The sequence below is a fragment of the Medicago sativa genome, chromosome 4, assembly GCF_051527215.1.
Source record: "Medicago sativa cultivar Bolivia chromosome 4, Bolivia_mono, whole genome shotgun sequence".
NCBI classification, from domain to species: domain Eukaryota; kingdom Viridiplantae; phylum Streptophyta; class Magnoliopsida; order Fabales; family Fabaceae; genus Medicago; species Medicago sativa.
This window is the reverse complement of record NC_140752.1, coordinates 83,153,988-83,176,969: the sequence shown is the minus strand read 5'-3', so window position 1 is coordinate 83,176,969 and position 22,982 is coordinate 83,153,988. Positions and strand designations below refer to the sequence as shown.

The following is a 22,982-nucleotide window of genomic DNA, read 5'->3' as shown; positions in this document are numbered from 1 at the left end:
AAACCACGGTCTCACATTGATTGCAAGCAACCTTTCGTCGGGAAATTCTTCACGAACTTCCGGTTCATTCTTGGTTACCTCATTGTTTGTCAACCTTGAAAGGTGATCAGCTATAAGATTCTCCGTGCCTTTCTTATCTTTGATCTCTAAGTCAAACTCTTGAAGCAACAACATCCAACGGATGAGCCTTGGCTTTGAGTCGGACTTAGTAAGGAGATACTTGATAGCTGCATGGTCAGTATAAACAACAATTTTGGAACCTACAAGGTAAGAACGAAATTTCTCCATTGCATAAACTATTGCAAGTAACTCTTTTTCAGTTGTGGCATAATTGATTTGTGCCTCATTTAAAACCTTACTTGCATAGTGAATAGCATGAAAAATTTTGTCCTTACGTTGACCTAAGACCGCACCAACAGCATAATCACTCGCATCACACATTAATTTAAAATTTAAATTCCAATTAGGAGCAATGATTATTGGTGCAGTGGTCAATCTTTCTTTCAAAGTTTCAAATGCTAAAAGACATTCATTATCAAAAATAAAAGACTTATCTTTGTTGAGCAAGTTGCTCATAGGCTTTGCTATCTTTGAGAAGTCTTTAATGAATCTCCGGTAAAATCTGGCATGACCAAGAAAACTCCGAACACCTTTGACATTCACCGGTGGTGGAAGCTTTCCAATAACATCGACCTTTGCTTGGTCTACCTCAATACCCTTAGCAGAAATCTTATGACCAAGGACAATAACCTCGGTAACCATGAAGTGACATTTCTCCCAATTGAGCACCAAGCTAGTTTCAATACACCGCTTCAGCACGGTATCCAAGCTATTCAAACACATATCAAATGACGAACCGAAAACTGAGAAATCATCCATGAACACCTCCATGCATTTACCAATAAAGTTGGAGAAGATTGCTTGAACACACCGTTAAAAAGTTGCGGGTGCATTACACAGACCAAATGGCATTCTTCGATAAGCAAAAATACCAAAGGGGCAAGTGAAAGCCGTCTTCTCGTGATCATCTGGGTTCACGGTGATTTGATTGTAACCGGAGTAACCATCTAGGAAGCAATAAAAGGATTGACCGGAGAGTCTTTCAAGCATTTGATCCATGAAGGGCAAGGGGAAGTGATCCTTCCTTGTTGCTTGATTGAGTCTTCTATAATCTATACACATCTTCCATCCGGTGACGGTTCTAGTTGGGATCAACTCATCTTTATCATTAGTCATCACCGTCATACCTCCTTTCTTGGGAACTACTTGAACCGGGCTTACCCAAGCACTATCCGAGATAGGATAGATCATGCCGGCTTCAAGCAACTTCACTATTTCCTTTCGCACCACCTCTTTCATGTTTGGATTTAAGCGGCGTTGTGGTTGTGCTACCGGCTTGAAGTTTTCTTCCATCATAATCTTGTGCATACAATAAGATGGACTTATCCCTTTCAAGTCGGATAACTTCCACCCTATCGCTTCCTTGTTGGCCTTGAGGACCTTTACCAACTTTGTTTCTTCATCGATGGACAAGGAGCTACTAATGATCACTGGTTTTGTACCATCTTTCTCAAGAAAAACATATTTCAAATTAGATGGTAAAACATTTAATTCTGCCTTGGTGTCATCAACTTTTGCTTCTTCCTTGGATTCTTCTTTCAAATCTTCAAGTATGGCTTGATTAGGAAGAACCTCCTTCAAGGAATCTAGCTCCTTCAAACACTCTTCAATGGCTCTTGCTTCGTCTTCATCAATAGCATTGAGTGCGTCCACCAAAGCACTCTCAAGGGGTGTTCTATTGTGCAATTGCTTCCGAGTAGTCAAGATGACTTCATCGGTTGCATCCATTTTGAAACATGCACCCTTGTCTTTCGAGTACTTCAAAGCTTCTCGGATGTTGAAGGTAACCTCTTCATCATTTACCTTGACCTTCATGATATTATCATCAAGATCAATCATCATCCGAGCCGTTTGCATGAAATTCCTTCCCATTAAGATAGGCACATCCTCATCTTCTTCGACATCCATAACCACAAAGTCAGCCGGAAAAATAAATTTGTCCACTTTTACAAGAACATCTTCGGTCATACCTAGTGGTTTTGCAAAGGATTTGTCGGCCAATTGCAACATCATCCTAGTCCGCTTTATACAAAGGTCACCAACTCTTTTGGCAACGGACAAAGGCATGAGATTGATGCTTGATCCAAGATCAAGTAGTGCTTTACCTACAGGTGTTGTGCCAATAGCTACCGGTAGAGTGACTCTTCCCGGATCTTGCTCTTTCTAATAACACTACAATTGGCATCAATTTGGATTGTCTCTTCATCGTTGACTCTTCTTTTCTTGGAACGGATATCTTTCATGAATTTTGCATAGACCGGCATTTGCTCCAAGGCTTTTGAGAATGGTATATCAATTTGCAACTTCTTGAAGAGTTCAAGAAACCTTGCGTATTGCCGCTCTTTGTCTTTCTTCGATGGAGCATGTGGGTATGGTAAGCGTTGAGCCACCACTTGCTTCTCAACTTCTTGTTTCTTCCCTTTATCTTTCCCCACATCTTTATTCTTCCTCTCCATCTCCTCTTGTTCCACTAGATCTCTTTTTTGATTTTTTTCTTTTTCAACTAATTCTTCTTTATTCTTTATGTACACTTCCTTCTCTATCTCTTCCTTATCCTCCTCGAACTTCTCTTTATCCTCCTCAATGACAACTTCATCATCCTTCTCTTCAACAACAATATCTACACCTACCCCTTTACCTACTACTCTACCACTCCTTGTAGCAATAACTTTTGACTGTTATGCCTTGTGATGCTCCTTAGGATTTGGTTGAGTGTTAGCGGTGAAAGTTCCCACTTGCGGAGGACCTTGAGCCATTTGTTGTGCTAACTGACCAACTTGCGTCTCAAGGCCTTTGATGGACGCGTCGGTGTTTTTCTGGTTAGCCATGGACATTTGCATGAATTGCTTCAAGGTTTCTTCGGTGCTTTGGGAATTGTTAGGTTGTTGGGGGTTATTTGGTGGTGGAAATTGGTATTGATTATTGAATGGTTGTTGGAATTGAGGGAAAGGTTGTTGGTAGAAGTTTGATTGCGGATATTGATAGTTATTGTTGTAAGGTGTTCTCCAAGGTCTTTGTTGGTTTTGATTGGCCGGATATCTTCCTTGGAAGTTGGAAGTACCCGGATTTTGAGCTTGTTGTGAAGTTCCGGCTTGTTGTGGTTGGTTTGGTCTTTGTTGGTTTCCCACATAATTTACCTCTTCTTCGAAAGAACCGGGTGTGGGACAAAAGCCGGTGGGATGATCTCCCGTGCAAAGCTCACAAGCATTTACCTGAGATGTTCTTCCTTCTTGCTTGAGAGATTCAAGAATTTGTTTTGGCATAGCTCTCATCTCCTTTTGCATGGCTTCTATTTGTTGAGTGAGAAGCTTATTTTGGGCCAAAACTGCATCGTTTGCTTCTAGTTCAAGGATACCGGCTTTCCTTTGATTAGGATTCCGGTTGTGAGAAGATTTTCTTGTGTTGAGAGCCATTTGGTTAATGATTTTGACAGCATCAGCTGGACTTTTCAAAGCAATAGATCCTCCAGCACTTGCATCTAGCATCGTCTTGGACATGTCTTGAAGCCCTTGACGAAATAGGTAGATTTGCATCTGGCTATCATAACCATGCTTAGGACAGCTCCTAAGCAAAGACTTGTATCGCTCCCAAGCATCACATAGAGACTCACTTTGACCTTGAGAAAAAGTTGTGAGTGATGTTTTAGCTTCAAGATGCCTATCCTCCGGAAAGAACCTCTCTTGAAACATTTTCTCCAATGCAGGCCAATCTTTCATCAAAGAAGTAGGTTGATCTAAGTACCACTCCTTAGCCTTACCAATCAAAGAGTGAGGAAATAATTTGCAAAACATTGGTTCTTCCTCATCTTCCTTCATACCAAGAGTACCGGCGGTAACATAGAAATTTGTGAGATGCTTGTAAGGGTCTTCATGATACATTCCAGTGAATTGATTCTGAGTTATCAAATTTATCAACCCCGATTTCAACTCGACTTGCTTGGCATTTTGATTACCAAGGTTTGCAAGCCTTCTTGGACTAACCCAAATTGGAAGAGCATTCTCATCTTCATTAGCCATAGTTACAATAGTTTCCCTTTCTGGTGATGATGGTGGAGTTGTATGTAGAGAACCACCCGGAGTAAGTGTCTGAACCGAACCCGAAGGAGAGTGAATAGAACTAGATGATCCCGACTGAGCCAGCCTGGCTAATCTCTTAGCTTCCTTTGCTTGCTTCTTAAGTAACCTAGCAGTTTTCTCTATTTCTGGATCAAATTGAAGGTCTTCTTTAGAAACGGTACCTCGCATATACAAAGTTTACCAAGACTATACCAGGTGGTTAGCATCAAAAATAATGAATGATATAAGTGTATAAGTATATGCATGAAAGAATTTTGTGCAAAATTGACTTAACATGACAAAATTGTTTCAAAACTTATAATATAAAATACGCTACTCCCCGGCAACGGCGCCATTTTGATGTAGATTTTCTACATGTCATATAACTATGTACACGTGAGTATATATAGGATCGTTTTCCACAGGGAGTTGCGGTATATCATAAGCGTGTTCACAATCTTTCACATTAAGGTATCATTTATAAAATGTTTGTTTGTAACACTATATCCATAGATGACAAAAGTAAAAACGAGAAGAGATCGAACTATTTCGCTTGCGGTATAAGATAACGAGCAAGCATAACAGCAGCAATCTCTCGATCGATTAACAGACTCTAGCTTTATAACCAATATTATTACAATCATTTCTACAACATCCTTCGTGTCCAAAGTGACATCATTATTTCTAAGTTAGCGTTTAAACATTCGTGTCCAAATCCCTTAAACGATAACAAAGTCGATCGGATAACTTAATCGACCGTGTCCAGCCTGATTAAGTATCCGAAAGCATTAAAATCTTGATTAAAAGTAATTATCAAAGGTTTACAAACTTGTCAAGAGTGATATAACATAAGATAGATTGTTATTCTAGTTCTAGATTCAAGAGTTCGTGTCCAAATCATCTTGAATCTCTTTGAAAGCATTAAAAGCAAGAATAACAACAATATTGAATCATTAAGCTAGAAACTTATATATTAAAAGATCAAAAGATTACATAATAGCTTGATTGTTACCTCAATACTACAAAGAAGGTGATAGTTACACATAGACATGTAAACTAATGCAAGGAATGAAGGAAAGATGAAGATTCCATGCCAAGATCCTTGATGTCTCAATGAATCTAGGGTTGAATCTACTCCTTAATCACCTGCTTTGTGTTTCTCTCTTGGAAATAGCTCTGACCTCTCTCTTAGAATGTATAAAAATATCAATGGAATAGTGAATGGCCTAAAAGAGAGGTAAGAATGCTATTTAAATGGCCTGTGTTTTTGTACCTACGCCAATAGCGCAAGATACGCTAATAGCGTGGTAAGTCGGCCTTTAATCTGGCCAATGGGCTTGTGCCACGTTGGCCTTGCCCTGCTTCTATGCTTCAGCTACGCTAATAGCGTGGTCCTCTGGAGCTTCTACGCTTATAGCGTAACCCACACTAATAGCGTGTTTCTTCATGACCAGCTACACTCCAGGTGCGCCAATGGCGTAGCTCTCTGGAGCTTGTACGCTAATAGCTCAGTATACGCTAATAGCGTATTCTTCAGGAGTGATCCAGATCCACGCCCCAGGTGCGCCAATGGCGTACCTCTCTGGACTTGGGCATTTCCTCATCACGCTAATAGCGTAGGACACGCTAATGGCGTATGAAATTGAATTTTGACTTTTCTTGCTCCTTGCTTGTATTTTCCTGCACAAAAAGGGTGGAATAAGGCTCAAAAGCATAAATGACATATTTACACAATAATTGGAGTTTTCCATAGAGAATCTTGCAAAACAAGTCACTAAAATGCCTAAACTCCTATATGAAATATATCACTTTTAAACACTTATCAAAGATCTAAGCCATTTATTTTTCACTACTCTATATGGGGCCCTCTACATTGAAGTAATTGAATGATATTGATGTCCACGACACTCTCTCCATTGAGTTACATCAAGTTCTTTAATGCAATTGGTTCTTTTGTAGAGAAGGTTAAAAAAAAGTGATACAAACATTTTCATTGATATGTTTTTGTAGAGAAGGTTAAAAAAAAGTGATACAAACATTTTCATTGATTCTCATGATGATTCTCATGATATGTTTCTCATCTTTTTTGGTGGTGGCCATGTTTTTGTAGAGAAGGTTAAAAAAAAGTGATACAAACATTTTCATTGATTCTCATGATAAAAAAAGTGATACAAACATTTTCATTGATTCTCATGATGATTCTCATGATATGTTTCTCATCTTTTTTGGTGGTGGCCGGGGTTTGAACCTCGTACCTTGCATACTTTATGCATTGTCCATACCAATCGAGCTAAGCTCACGAGGACAGATATATTTCTCATCTAACATGGTTAAATGCTTGCGTGCGGAGATTTATATTTGTATTGGGTATGAGTACCCATTATACTCCCTTTGAAACAAATAAAATTTGCTAATAAAATAAAAATACCAAGTATATACACCCTCCGGTCACTAATATAAGCAAAAATCCACTTTTTAGATACATTCAATTAATGATGTATGTAGTCTTTATTATATGTCACATACATCATTAATTGAATGTATCTAAAAAAATGAATTTTTGCTCATATTAGTGACCGGAGGGTGTATTTCTTAAATTTTCCTCTCCAAATATTAATGGTTCTTGCATTATTTATTACCAGTTACCACCATATGTGTTTTGGTTCCCCACATGGATTGATCCAATTGTTTTCAACTGAAATTGAATTATGAAGATCTTAACATGTGCAAGTTGAAAGATTCAGCTTGCGACTAAGAATCGACAATGGTTGTTTGTTTTCCTCATTATTCACCTAAGTTTGCTGCCTCTTAATGCGCATGAAGCAAGACTCAATGAACCATTTTCTGCTTTCATACTTTGGAAGTTTGAATTCAATTTGCGTGGGCTAAGTTATGAAAAGAGGGAAATAAAATAAAAGGTCAAAGGTACTTTTTACTTATGTTAAATGCAGTGTAATTTATTTATATATAAATACATTCATATATAGATTTTAGAGTCGAAAATTATAAATTCCAACTTCAACCGAAAAATCAAATTTCGAAACAAAATAAATTGTTATCGAGGATAACTTCTTTTTTTGACAAATGTTATCGAGGATAATTAAATATGTCAAAATCAATTTCTACACTCAATAGTTTACTTTGGTTGCTCGAATGAAATCAATTATACAGTGATATAAAACGGTGGGATTTAGTATGGGAAAGGGAAGTTTTTTCCCACCATGGGAAAGTTATTCTTAGACCATTAAATTAAAGAGGTGCACAGATTTTATGATGGTCTGTCAACACTATATATTTTCCCCACATCATCTTCAACCTTGAGAATGCAAATCTGCAGCTATAGATTTCTTATTTTCGTTTTTTTTTTTTCCAGAACATGAAATTCAAAATATAAAATACAAGGAATTGAAGCTCTTTTTCAAAAATTCCAAAATACATGAAATTCGTGAACATTGACTATTGTGTTTTCTGGATTCAAAATTTAACTCTTTTGCAAATTTAAAATTAGGTAGATTCAGAAGAAAAGTGCTTTTGGTTAGTGTTGTATTTGGATTTGGTTGCTGAAAGTCTTAAACTAGGATGGTTGAAGCTTTTGAAAGGCTTTATACATGTGGGCAGGTTGAAGGTTTTGAAAGGTTTTATCATGAATGTCTAAACCAATTTCTAAGAGTTTTGTCATTGTTCTGAGTCAATACCATTTGAATCACTACCCTTGAAGGATGACGAGGAGTGTGGTAAAGTAACTGCAATTCCAGATCTGAGATTGCTGCAAGTGGTTTGTGAGAGAGACATGGAGGAGAGTGAAAAAAATCTTGTGTTGAGTGTTTATAATAAAATCATGTTCTCTATTTGATCTAATGGTCAAGAATAACTTTCCCATGGTGGGAAAAAACTTCTCTTTCCCATGCTAAATCCCACCATATAAAACACTATATAGCTTTATCTAGTGTCTAAATTTTCAGCTCAAATCACGCACCTAACCTGATACACAAGCATTGTTGACCCATCTTTGGTTGGACCTTAAAGTTATATACTTGCATTACATCTAATACACTAGTATCTAATTCATGTCTCCACGAACTTTTGCCCAATGGATTCGTGCACCACTAATTAGTCAATCTCGTGAATCTTTTTTGCTACAAACTCAAGCAGAATTATACCAGGACTTACTTCTTTTTTTTTTTTTTTTTTTTTTTTTTTTTTTTTTTCTCTCTTTAATAACCAACATATCCCCTTGTGCAATTATGTATATTAATCATCGAGATTCATTTAAGGGGTTATCCTCTTCTAATATATTTTGTTTTTTATTTGCACTTGTTGTACTGTTAGTGATCGAACCTTTGATTAAATAGTTAAGAAATCTAACCATCTCCCACTTGTCTTAACATTTGAGTTTGACTTAACTCAACCCTTGCAAAGTCGGTATGTAAAGTCTATTGACTTAGATCTGGTAGAGGTATACAAATAACATGTTATCACGGGGTGTTGCATGTAATTCTAGCATGAGCCTAAAAAGTGTAAATATATAGGAAGTGTGAGTCTGTGTAAAAGAATAGAGTGAAGTAAGACAGTGTTATAAAATAATATCTTAAAAAATATCTGTCCACATACTAGATTGAGACGGGTAACCCGTGATGTGAACCGAACCCGATCCCTGTCTTGTCACTAATTTTTGTCCATGATTATTGTTTTGAATATATCAAACACAACCCATTGCATTAGGGTTGGGACAAATTGTAAGATTGGGTCGGTTTTATACATCCATAACACATGATGTCAATTATTACTTATATATTTTTCTAAAGTCAATTATACTTTTTCATAGACTAATACGAGTCGAGTCCACGTATCCTTTTCGAGGCTATGTTGGCTCATGAGTCTAACAACTTGACATGACATAAACACTTTGGTATGAAAAAAGAATCATAAACACTTTTTTGTGAACATTTGAAAACGACGAAACTACACCTAATAATAATAGAATATATCTTCTAAAAAAAATAATAGAAAAGCTAGGAGGTGTCGGCAATGCCACTAATGATTGAAAATTTAGACAATCTTTTATTTTGAATTTGAAATTTATTAGTAGAAGCAGCAAAAAAATTACTTTCTTTTTTGAGAGAAAAAAAAAATTACTTCCTATTTTCTTCAAGAAAGAGTAACATGCCAAAAAAAATTTTAAAATATTTTTGGAAAGAAATATCTCATCCTTTTTTGATTATTCAGTTTTTATCAAAATTAAATATGCTATAGAAACAAAAGATGTTTGACCTCTCAAAAGATGTATGCACTTTGGTGGTTATCAGTTATTCAAAAAGAATTTGTCTTGCATTTGAGTTATTTGGAAGGAGAGAAATTTTCGGTTTTTAATAGCAAAACTCAATGTCTCAACCATTTTCTCACAAGATCAAACTTGGGTCAACCTTTTTGTTAATACAATTTGAATTATATAATCAGAACATTTATTTCCCATGATTTTTTAGCACAAGAGGGTGTATATATACCGAAAAACAAGCACTTTCAGATTTTATAATTCAAACGCCCCCTAAAGATGCTTCACAATAGGTTATATACGAGTTCGGATTATTAAAAATTCAAAATATTTATTTTTCGGATTTTAGAATCTAGACTAGTGAAAAAAAATATTTTTCCACCAAATCTACTTATCGTACACGGTTAAAAAAAAAAAACTTCTATAACCTCATTCTAGATTATATAATCCAACTATTCCAAGTAGGGGTGTTCACGGTGCTGTTTGGTTCGGTTTTGAGCAAAAAAGTCATCCAAACCGCGAGATAAAAAAGCATGCGGTTTGGTTTGGTTCGGTTGATTTTTAAAAAGTCATTCAAACCAAACCGAACCAAACCAATGCGGTTTGGATTGGTTCGATTTGTACGGTTTGTCGCGAGATAATAAAAAATATTACATTAACTCTAATATTGCCAACTTGTTACAAAATAAACATAGGACATTTTATTTTGATGTTTATATCATAAAATATTAGGTAAAACTTATATCAAAATAGGTAAAATTAAGAAGAAACATAAGCATGAAACAAATTATTGGGAAGTAAAGAAAACAAATTCATCACTGGAAATGAATTGAAAGAGATGGAAAGGAATTATAATCGAACCTGATGGTGCAACGATCGAAAAATCGAATCAAAAGAGATTATTCTTGAGCTATGTAATTGGGCTAGCACATATTTAAGTAATATTCATTATTCTTGCGGTTTGGTTTGGTTTGGTTCGGTTACTGAGATGCAAACCGCAAACCGAACCGAACCGCGCGGTTCAGTGCAAAAGTCATCCGAATTCATCCGAACCAAGTGCGGTTTTTTGCGGTTTCGGTTTGGATTGGTTTGGTTTACGGTTTTTCTATTGGGTTGGTTCGGTTTTGAACACCCCTAATTCCAAGGGCATTTTTAGGATTTTGAAGGGTGCACAAGAAGGCAGGAGGGTGGGAAAGGAAATTCCCTTATTAACCTGGTTCTTTGTATATGCGGTAGTACCAACCCAATATGTGGGTGGTCTTATTGTAAAAAAAGAAAAGAAAAAAAAGGTGTGGGTCATCCATCCATATAGTAGTGATTGCATTGCATTTGATAATGGAAGATTGCTCTTTAGGCACCCGGTGATTACTCACTGACACTCATCGAACGAAAGTTAACCGTCATTCGTCAAATTTTAGATTGGTTGAGACATTTTTAAATCGGTTCACTCAATTTGAAAAATTCATCCGAATGATAGTTAACTACCGCTAGACTTTTCTGGACGTCTAAAGAGCAATTGTCTTGAAATGGTATGATGATGCAATCGTTGTTAAAACTCAGTTGGGGAACATGGAAAATGACAGAGAAGCACCGGCAAAAGTATGACATATGACCATGTAGGCCTAAATTCAGTTGGGCCTTTCTTGAACTATACACAATATGATCCTTATTCCTATCACACTGTTTCTTCACTTTCCTACAAGCTAAATTTGATACTGTCTCTGCACACAATTTTTCTAAAATTCATAGATGCTAGTTTTTTAGTTGTTATTTTGTTAGTAGAAGATTATAACCTACTACTTTTTTAGCAGTTTAACCCTTATGTTCCTTCTTCCTAGAGGTGGGAATAGAGTTGAGCTTTGCAAATCCTAAGTTTGATATATATTCAAAATATTAAGGTCCAAACTTGACCGGTTACCTATCATAAACTTATTTTTCGTTAGACTCGACCTATTACTGTCATAGACTTATTTTTAAGCTCAAACTTGGTATGCCAATAACAAATAGTATGAGACAAATAAAAATTTCAAATACAATATTTAATATGAAATCAACTATCCAATGAGCCTTTGGCTCCTATCATTCATAATAAAAATAAAATTAAACTATTCAATTCTTCTTCTGTCGGTTAGGTTCCCTATGCCTTGCTTGGAAGTGTAGGGATACTCTGCTCATTCCAGAAGAAGTTTTCAGGATCAACTGCAGTCTTAACCTTCACCAACCTTTCAAAATTTTCACCAAAATACTTCATTCCATAAACCACTCCTTCTTTGTATGCATTCTTATCATGACTATTAATACCAATATCAAGGTCCCTATAGTTCAAATAAGCACTCCTTGGATTTTTGGACACAAATGGAGTCATGTAACTATACATCATTCTAATCTGATTTATAAAACTCTTTTCCATACCAGCTGCTGAATTTTCCCAACTCACAGTATATTGAATTTTGTACAGATTCCCTTCACGGTGAGCAAACGCGGTAGCTGCGGAGGATATCTCACTCATTTTTCCTCCATAAGGGTTGAAAACAAGCTCAACTTTTCCAAGTTCAATCAATCTATTCATTATCCATTTCAACCCTTCTTTAGGAATCGGTGACTTTACATAATCAGATTTTCTTTTGCTGAAATGCACTTTGTAATGACTTCTGTCGAGAAGTGTAATTAAGGATGATCCATCATTGTAATTAGCCCAATAAAACACAGACTCAATCCAACTCATTTCCTTGCAATTTTCCTTCTTTAGTCCCAACAAAGGAAACTCTTTCCCTAATAATGTTACAAGTTCATCAGCACCTCCAAGAAACATAGCTTGAATTGAAGCACTTACAGTTTTCTTACCCTTTAAGATCTTTGAATTCACAGGCTGCAATACTAGTCTCATGAAAAGCCTATTGTCTGTATGCGGCGCAACTTGTTGCCACTCGAAAACAATGTCAGTAGCATTCTGCTCCAAACTCTTGTCTACTTGAAAAACTGTAACCTTTTCTGGTACCGAAACAAGTTTAACCGTGTATGATAAGATAACTCCAAAACTTGCTCCTCCACCTCCTCTAATAGCCCAAAAAAGATCTTCTCCCATAGTTTTCTTGTCAAGAATCCTACCAATAGCATCAACAATTTTAGCATCAACAACATTATCAATAGATAACCCGAATTTTCTCATCATGTTACCATATCCTCCTCCACTCAAGTGTCCACCAACACCAACAGTTGGACAAACACCGGCAGGAAAGCCATGAATTTTACTCTTTTCCCATATCCTATAATACACTTGTCCGAGACTTGCACCGGTTTGAATGATAGCGATCTCGTTTTGTATATCGACAGTGATGTTTTGGAAATTGAACATATCAAGGATAATAAAGGGGACATCCGAGATATACGAAATACCTTCAAAATCATGGCCTCCACTTCTGATTTTGAGATGAAGACCAATGGTTTTTGAGCAAAGAACAGTGGCTTGTACTTGGTTTTCATGCAGAGGGGAGATGATAAGTAATGGTTTTGTGGTGGAAGGGGTGTTGAACCTAGCATTTCTAACAAAGGCTTGAAAAATAGAGGTGTATGATGCATTGGTTTGAGAATAGACTATGTTGGAAACTTGATTTGGTTGGGTAGTGTGGTTTTTAAGACACTGTAGAAAAATTACATAAATGGACTCACTTGATGGGGCTGCATGAGAATTAGAAACATGTACAAGAAGAAGAAGAAGTATAATAAAAACAGAAAGAAATGGAACAGGATTTGATTTATCCATTGCCATTCTGAAAAGAGTAAAGAAACATAAGATAAGGGTGATTGAAGTTAGGACTTTATACAGAAGAAGACATATTGGACCACAAAAGTCTTAAGTTTATCCAGCTCATTCAAGTCTACCTGGCAAGCATGCCAAAAATACTACTTTTATTCTCAACTATACACCCTCCGGTCACTATTATAAGCAAAAATCAACATTTTAAGTTCATTCAATAAATGATGTATGTGGTCTTTAATATAGACTACATACATCATTTATTGAATGAACCTAGAATGTGGATTTTTGCTTATAATAGTGACCGGAGGTTGTACATTTCATTGTTTTTTCTACAGTTATCATTTTCTAGACTATTAATGCACTTTTATTCTCATTGGCCATTTTGGACTCATGAGAAACATGCGTATATCTATTGGGAAAAGAAAAAAGAACAGCACAGAACAGAACAGACATTTCACAATACTTGATAATAATTCTGGTGCAATACATGCAGCAATATCAGCAATAATTGTATTTCTTTAAGGTTTTCACTTTGATTCTGTATCTTGAAATGTGACTCTATCATTAACACAACTCAATCTGGTTAGGTACATAAGAGAAGATAGACGGAACATAATTTTTAAATATTGAGGGTATCTCAAAATTCTTTTTTAAAGCATGTAGTCAGGGCCGTTCCTTGCCAAGCGCAAGGAGCTCTACGGAGCCGAGCCTCCAATTTATAGAGGTCTCAATTATTTGTAGGGGTACAAGTATAATTGTTGGGATGTAATATAATGTTTTTTTTTGTTACGTAGGTCTAAATCAAACACTTATTATTTGACAGAAACAAAGAGTAAATGAACAAGTTAGGCCAAACACACACATCTATCAACAAACAAAAAATTCAACAAAACAAATTAAAATCAAAATAATTCTCATTGTTTATTTGCAATTGTTTAAATTATCATTAATTATTTTTATTAGGGGTCATTTTTAATATTAGAGCCGAGCCTCCAATTTTATAGGAACGGCCCTGCATGTAGTCATTTATTTTATTTGAGGGGAGATGATTCGTGCTATAATATATATATATATATATATACACACACACACACACACACACACACACACACACACATATATATACATATATACATATGGGCTTTGCTAGAATAGACCCACTCATTTTCATGAAGGTCTATTTTAGCAAGATGCACCTTTTTCTTTTAGACCAAAAACCCATTTTTTGTTTTTTGGAAAAGACAAAATTAAAAGACATAATTGTAATTGATGTTTTAAATGATTATTTTTATTTTTATATTTTATATTTTGAGCTTCTCTTTGGGTCCCACTGTCATCATCTCTCTCTCGATTCCGTTATCTTCTTTGCTGTGTTTTTGTTCATCTTTTCAAATTCTTCAATAGCACAAAACCATACTAATTTCATTGGAAGCAGGGGCGGATCTCCTTTGAGACCCCCATGTGCCACTGCACCCCCCAACTTCTCTATAAATACCATACTAATCATAATATTTCACATGCTTCATGGTTGTTGTAGTGGTTAGACACACCCCAGATGCTTTCATGGCGTGTGTTCGACTCTCTCAGACTCTCTTTTTTATATTTCAATTGTATTTTTAATGTTTTTTATTCAAAAAAAATATATCCTGGCGGGAGTTGAACCGAGGTTATACAAGTTACACTCAAGCAAGTAAACCACCACAACAACACATAATTCTGAAAATGTTTTGAAACTGATTTATATATATTCTAACAATATTTGGCTCCCCCAAGAAAATATCTCAAGATCCGCCACTGTTTGGAAGGAAGAAAAAAGAAACCCAATTCAATATAATAACAAATCAAAGTCCAAAACAAAAAGGTGCATCATTCTAAAATAGACCTTCATAAAAATGAGTGGGTCTATTGTAGCAAACCCCTATACATATATATATGGGTTATGATAGAAGACACATTTTGTGAAGGTATCTTTTATCAAGTTACTCTATGAGCTTTTGCGAAAAGACACCAACTTACTTTTATGAAGGTGTCTTTTAGCAAAGTTATAACTAAAAAGTGAAAATCACACCTTAAGGTGTTGCTTGATAAAAGACACCACCAAAGGGTGTCTTGTAACATAACCCTATATATATATATATATATATATATATATATATATATATATATATATATATATATATATCACATTCATTCTCATAAGTCATAGCCATGTATTTTGAACGTTCCTATTGATTGATTTATTTAATTTGTGCGAGCTGATTCGTGCCTTAATATAAAATCATATGCAGTGGTTGTAGACTTTTGATCAGTTATTTTTAGTTGACTGATGATCATTATCTTATACAGTGGTTGGGACAAATACTTTGGATTGAGGGAGATAACCGAGGAACCGAAAAATCCTTTATAGGGGAAGTCGGTATTTGATCGAATTGGGATGTAAAATGGTAACAAAGGAAAGATAGAATTAGAGATGAAATAGATTAAAAAATGATAATTTATTTCATTCTGAATTCTGCAGCATGCTAAATAGCACAAGCTCAATTCATCAAAGAGAGAGAAAGCTTTCTGTAACAATGCTACAGAATGCATAACCTCCTAATAGAGAGTAATTGCTGACTCAATTCCTTCTAGAATTACTTTCAACAGAAAAGAAAAGTAAAAACAATTTTCTAAATTTAAAAGTGTGCACAGTAAAAATACAGTGTACTAATACTGTAACAGTGGTGTGTTTCAAAGTCAATAGTATTTTAACTTCTCTGAGGCTTGCTCCAAGAGAAAATATACACCCAGATCAATATGCAGATAAACGGAGCTATTAAATTTCGAATGACTTGGAATTTTGGACTAATGGTTAAACTCAATGTTTAATAGGTGAGTTTTTCATTAGACTCGTTTACAAAATTCATAGGATATGAAAAAAGAGAAATTTTTAGGTGTCCAGGACCAAGAAATTTTCTTTGGTCGCAACCAAAGAAAGAAGAGAGAAGAGAGAAGAGAGAAGAGAGAGAAAATGGAAAGTATTTGTTTATTTGCGAAGAGAGAGAAGGCAAAAACTCTATGTGTGACCAAACCAAATTTCTTGGTCCTGGTTCACACAAGAGTTTCTCATGTAAAAAATAACTGTAGTAATAAATTTGTCAAAACTCAAAAACGTGTCCCTTTTTCTTAATTACCCTTATAATTATGGCAAATGTTAACTTGTGCCCTCAAGGGTACATGTTAAGGAACTAATTATAGAAATATACGTATCAAAAGTCGTGCAGTCAACTTCTTAAAAGTTAAAATATTATGTTTTTCAATGCAAAATTACTCTTTTTAGGTTCCTTAACACATGCCCTTAGGGCACAAGTTAACATAACCCTGTAATTATTATATCATACAAGAGAAAAGGAATGTGTTTTTTTATCGTAAATTAAATAGGTGCACTTTATAAAGAAATTCTTATTGCATGTTAAATTTTGAAAAGGTCTAATATTAAAGGACATGAAAATCTCAAAAGTGAGTCTTATAATTAGAGGAGGAAGTATCTACTTATCTTTGGATTCATATGATCAAGTCATAATGCTTAGTCACACTTTTCTCTTCAATCTGGAAACTCCTAGTGCTAAAGAGTCTTTTCAATCTGGAAACTCCTAGTGCTAAAGAGAGCTACACTTTTAACTATGTAATTAATAATTGAAACTTAATTTGATTCTGATACTGTAAGGTGTGTTTGGATTGGAAAAGAAAGTGTGAGGAAAGATAGTAAAAGGAAAGATTGTTGAAGAAATGAAAGTTAATAGAAAGTGAGAGGAAAGTGTGATGATTTTTTTGATTGTTTGGTAGAAGTGAAAGTGAATGGAATGTGAGAGGAAAGAAAGTGATATATTTCATAAATGACATAAATATCCTTACATTAGAATAAAATATTATCAATGTAAAAATATATGTTAATATTTATATTAATACATGTATATATTTTTACTTTATTTTAAAATAAAATATTATTATAGAATTTATTTATTAATTAAATTATCGATGCATCATTCTTATTAAATATTTATTGCAAATCGAGATGCATTTGGACATTTGGTACGTATAACCACAAAACTAGAAAATAACTCAAGCACGTCAACCAAAGCAAGGGTAAGAATGTCCATTTGAAAAATTGAACAATCTTCCCGTTTTCTTCACAATTTTGGACGGAAAGCTTTTATGTTGCAGGTCCCACCAAAATTGATCTTTCCTCACCCTTTCTTTGCAGATCCAAACTATGGAAGCCCAATTTCCCATAAACTTTCTATCCTTCATAGCATCTTTCCTTTCTCTATCAGTAGTTCCAAACACAGCCTAAAAGATTGTAATCGCAAGTCAAACTAAGATATATTTTATGTTTGAGATCTCACATCAATCAATTAAGGGTCTGTTTGGAACAGCTGATCATATAAGGAAAGAAATCATCAAGGATAGAAACACAGATTTCAAGAAACTTTCTATTGTTTGGTTGCACAAGATAGAGGAAGGAAAGACCACTTTTTTCTGGGTCCCACACAAGATTCTCATCCCTCCTAATTTGAGAAGAAAGTTTTCGATGGTAGGGGGCATTGCAAAAAGACAAAAACAACCTAATGTCAAAATATAATCTTTATTTTATATTATTATTATTATATAATATTTTTTATTGAAAAACGTGAGAATAGTATCTTATAAAGAGTATATATTATCATTATATATTTGAGCTATATATTTAGTGATATACTTCAGCAATATATGTGTATTTATTTTATTAAAGATGTGTATTTTATTAAGATTATATTTTAAAAAAATTATCTTTATATTTTATTTTACTTAAGGGCATGTATGTCATTTTATAAGTATACTTCTTTCTTTCCTCTCATTTTCTATTCACTTTCACTACAATCAAACAACCTAACAAATCATCTCACTTTCCATTCACTTTCCTCATACTTTCTTTCCTTTAACAATCTTTCCTTTACAATCTTTCCTCTCACTTTCTTTGGTGATCCAAACACACCCTTTAGTGATATGATAAAATAAGTGGTTATAGGTGATAGACAGTCTCACCTTAATTTCGGTTTTGTATGTTAAGTTAGACTTGAATCAAATTCTAAGATTTGACTCGGTCTCCTATGCAGAAGTATGTAAGCCAGTACTATTATATATAGAGGAGTTACTTTTGTATGACATTCATTGTATTTTTTTCCTTCCTCATCTGAAACCACTTGCCAGTGTGATTGTTACTGATCTACTGACAGTATCATACCTATTTTCAGTTACAATTTCCTTTACAAGGACACAAAGGTTTTAAGCAAATAAACAGTAGAGTGTATCTTCTTTATAGGATATTTAATCTAAATCCGTGTACAATTACAGCAATCAGATGAACAATTCAAGCATGAGAAACCATACAATTACCACCTTTACCATAAGTTTCCCACACATGCTGGAAAGTAACAATTTGTCCGCGCTAGAGGCACTGGCAGTGGCACTGGAGTTGGAACCTGCAAGCATTGAAGGAAAGACAATCAAAATTGAATCCTACAGCATATATTTCATAGAAGAGATCAATTTATCAGTACGAAGTAGGAAATAGTAGGCCCACCGATAACACATGAACAAACAAATGCATCAAACAATTTCATAACTCCATCCTCTATTACTTACCAGGGTGAGTTGGAATACTTTGTTCATTCCTGAAGAAATTTTCTGGATCAACTGCAGTCTTGATCTTAACCAACCTCTCAAAATTGTTACTGAAATACTTCATTCCATAAACAACTCCTTGTTCATAACTATTATTTCCAAAATCATTAGTACCAATATCAAGGTCCCTATAATTTAAAAAGGCTCTTCGTGGATTATTGGAAACAAAAGGTGTCATGTAATCATACAGCATTCTAGCCTGATTTGTAAAATTATTTTCTATATCAATTCCAGGCTTATCCCAATTCACCGAATACTGAATCTTGAACAGATTCCCTGCACGGTGAGGAAACGCGGTAGCATTAGATGCTATCGAGTTCATTTTTCCACCGTAAGGATTGAAAACCAATCCTACTTTTCCCAATTCAATCACCTTCTTCCATATCCCTTCTAACCCATCTTTTGATATTGTATTCTCCACATAATCAGATTTCCTCTTCAGAAATTTTGCCGAATCAATATTCCTGTCAAGAAGCTCATCTGGTTTTGAATTGCCAATACTAGCCCACCAAAGCACAGAACCAATCCAACTCATTTCAGAACAATTTTCTTTCTTCAAACCAAGAGAAGGAAAATCCTTCCCCAATAGTGTAACAAGTTCATCAGCACCTCCAAGAAACAAAGCCATAACAGTCACTCTAACAGTTATCTCCCCTTTTACAACCTTAGAACTCACAGGCTGAATAAGCAGCCTCATGAAAAGCCTATCATCGGTACGTGGGGCAACATTCTGCCACTGCAACACAAACTCAGTGATATTCTGATCCAAACTATCCAAACTCTCCGCAACACGAAAAACAGTAACAATTTCAGGTACTTGAACCAACTTAATACTGTATGATAAGATAACTCCAAAACTAGCTCCACCACCACCTCTAATAGCCCAAAAAAGTTCTTCCCCCATTGATTTCCTATCAAGAATCCTACCATTAACATCAACAATTTCAGCATCAACAACATTATCAATAGACAAGCCAAATTTTCTCATCATATTACCATACCCTCCACCACTCAAGTGACCACCAACACCAACAGTAGGACAAACCCCAGCAGGAAAGCCATGAACTTTACTCTTCTCCCATATCCTATAATAAACCTCACCAAGTATAGCACCAGACTGAACCACAGCAACCTCATTTTGTATGTCAACAGTGATGTTCCTGAACTGAAACATGTCAAGAATAATGAAGGGTTGGTTAGAGACATATGAGATACCCTCAAAGTCATGGCCACCACTCCTTACTTTGAGTTGAATTTTAATGTCTTTGGCACAAAGTATGGTAGCTTGGACATGGGATTGTTGCAGAGGAGTAATGATTAGTAAGGGTTTTGGTGTTGAAGTTTTGTTTAATCTAGCATTACGAATATATGCCTGGAGAATAGAAGAAAAAGAAACATTGGTTTGAGAAAAGAGTATGTTGGAGACTTGGTCTGAAGGGTTTGCGTGGTTTGTTAAACACTCAAGGAATGAGGTGTACACTGATTCTTCTGTTGGGGATGCTTCTGAAACAGTAACATTGAGAAGAAGAAGCAGAAGAAGAAAAAGTCTAGAAGAACGAACCATAGTACTAGATTTTTCCATTGTGTCAAGTGTAACTGTGTTAGTGTAACTGCGGGTTATTACTTATGGAAAATAATCGGTTTGTTTTGTTTCATTGCACATGTTACAACAACATAATAATTGTCAAAAACAGGTTTATATGTCGGCATAGGAATGAAAATAAAATAAAAAATTATGAAGCTATGATATTATCAATCGATTTTTACAAGAGAGCATGCAAAGGAACATAGAAGATGCTGGATTAAAAAAATTGATTATTAAGTTCGAAGTCGATAAAAACTTGGCAATGTTGTTGTGTCATGTAACACAGGACTCGAATTTACACTTTCAACTCAACATGTATGACAATATCTTTTCCCTCAAAAAAAAAAATGTATGACAATATCTTACAAAGTTTTTATCAATTATTTCTTTAAAATGTTAAAGATTTGTGTTGTCTAGACACACAAAAATTAGACATAGTAGATGACATTGCATAAAATACAATTTGAATGTGTGTGAACGATAAGAGAAAGAAAATAAAAACTTGAAAACTGTATATACACACAGAATGTTATGTTGAATTTTGTATTGGAGGGCAGCCAGTGAGCACCTAATAGCTAGCGGACTATTGAGCGCATGTTTGACACCGTGATTTTAACAAATTCACCGTGATACCAAACATGCACTAAAATGGTCAATGAGTTGATGACATGCTAAAAGTTGTGACTTGATCGACACATTTGAAAAGGTACAAAATAGAGGAAGAGATAAAGATATACTCCTTCAACATAAGTGTCATTTTCAATATAATATTTTTTTTTTCTGTTGTATCATCTAATTAATACTAGGTGCATTACTCATACTTGTAATAACAATGAATTGATAGGGATTTCTTTCATTCAGTATAGACTATTTTGAATCTGTATTGGATTATTCTTATATGGTCACAAGATCAAATATAAATATTATAGGCACACTCGCTAAATATTAATTATACCTTTTATTCTTTTAATTATTTTTTTATGGAATTTCTTTTTTTTTTTGAAGGAAAAAAAAAATTCCATAAAAAAATAATTAAAAGAATAAAAGATATAATTAATATTTATGGAATTTCTTTTAATTATTTAAAACATAACCAAAAAAAATTAATTCTACATTTTACTTTTTTGTGAGTGTGTCTATAGTTTTGTCACAGTGGAAGACTTGGTTAATCCGTATAATTATAAATTTAGCAAATGTCTGAAATGCAGTAAATATTTCATTTCCTTGTTTCTCATTTCAAACTTGGTGTGCAGGGGTCAAAGCAGGAGTAAATGCAAACCTACTTAACAAGGACTGCTATTAATACTAGAACATGATGCAATTCGCAACAAACTGTGGTTCTTAGCAGTGGGAATAATCCATACCAAATAAATCAAAATTAAACTTTGTAATAGCTCAATTTAGTCCAATCTATTTCTAGATCTAGACCTATACTGTATGTCTCATCATGGTAATATACTCTTAAGACTTTCTACGAAAAAAACATGACAAATACTATGTAAAGTCTTCAATTTTGTGAGCATATTCATATATATATATATATATATGTATATATATATATATATATATATATATATTAATACAAAGTCTAGTTCTGTTCAGCATTTTTCCAACCTTAAGTGCAATTGGGAATAAACCGCAGAGTCCCGCCATACCTTTCAAACTTGTGGCAATGAATTGTTTATTCCAATCACATTTCACATTACATGTATTGACTAAACTACATGAAATATTGAGGAACTCTTATTGAGGAACTCTCTTTAAATCTTACGGTTCTGTACGTCGCAGCCAAGGTAGACAAACTCGAGATCCTAAGTAAGATCGGGTAGGACCCATGAGATCGTGAATCGGGGGATCGTAACACGGATCGTAAGATCCTACCAAATTTAGAAATTCATATATATTACATATAAATTCATACATATTCATATGAAGCAACATAATCCATCTTAAAAAACCCAATGCAGCTGCATACCAGAACAGAAAAAGAAAAAAAAAACACTTAAAAAGCTTCAAACAGTACTCATACAACTCCATAACAACAATAAAACTTAATCATAATTATCTCAATGGTCAATTCCCAAATAAGTAAGTAACGTGAGATAGGAGATTGAGTGCTATGAATATGGGAATTGCATTGGTAAGGTTCCATGATTTATGGGTGCATTGGAAAATTTCCCTAATTATTGATAGTGGCTTTATTGGGAAGATTTTCAATAACCAATGGGTTTAATGAGGGAATTTGAAACCGTTTCAGAGAAAAAGAAGAGCGAAGCACGTTTTTTTTGCCTTTCTCATAGCAGAAATGCGTTTTTGGCGATGTGGGTCACGAACCCGACCCGAAAGATCCAGATTTCTGGAAACTGAAACACCAAACAGGTCACGAACCGACCCGCGAACCCGGTTTTCTGGGTTTCAAAACTAACTCGTCTGGATCTACGATACCAACGCGTTTACGTTTTTCAACTACGATCCAATCCGCGACCA

The 22,982-nt window shown here is 34.8% G+C and overlaps 2 protein-coding genes across 2 annotated transcripts; both read right to left on the bottom strand.

Moving 5' to 3' along the window:
- Window positions 1-11,438: 11,438 nt before the first annotated feature.
- Window positions 11,439-13,293, bottom strand: LOC146932792 (berberine bridge enzyme-like 21). Its single transcript, XM_085704532.1, has 2 exons — window positions 12,292-13,293; window positions 11,439-12,219 (listed from the first exon to the last, which is right to left on the bottom strand). Exons 1-2 carry the CDS (start codon window positions 13,214-13,216, stop codon window positions 11,585-11,587), a joined length of 1,560 nt encoding a protein of 519 aa, XP_085560658.1. The 5' UTR covers window positions 13,217-13,293; the 3' UTR covers window positions 11,439-11,584.
- Window positions 13,294-18,381: 5,088 nt separating this feature from the next.
- On the bottom strand, window positions 18,382-21,166 carry LOC146932791 (berberine bridge enzyme-like 21). Its single transcript, XM_085704531.1, has 2 exons — window positions 18,872-21,166; window positions 18,382-18,708 (listed from the first exon to the last, which is right to left on the bottom strand). Exons 1-2 carry the CDS (start codon window positions 20,490-20,492, stop codon window positions 18,584-18,586), a joined length of 1,746 nt encoding a protein of 581 aa, XP_085560657.1. The 5' UTR covers window positions 20,493-21,166; the 3' UTR covers window positions 18,382-18,583.
- Between the last annotated feature and the right edge of the window lie 1,816 nt (window positions 21,167-22,982).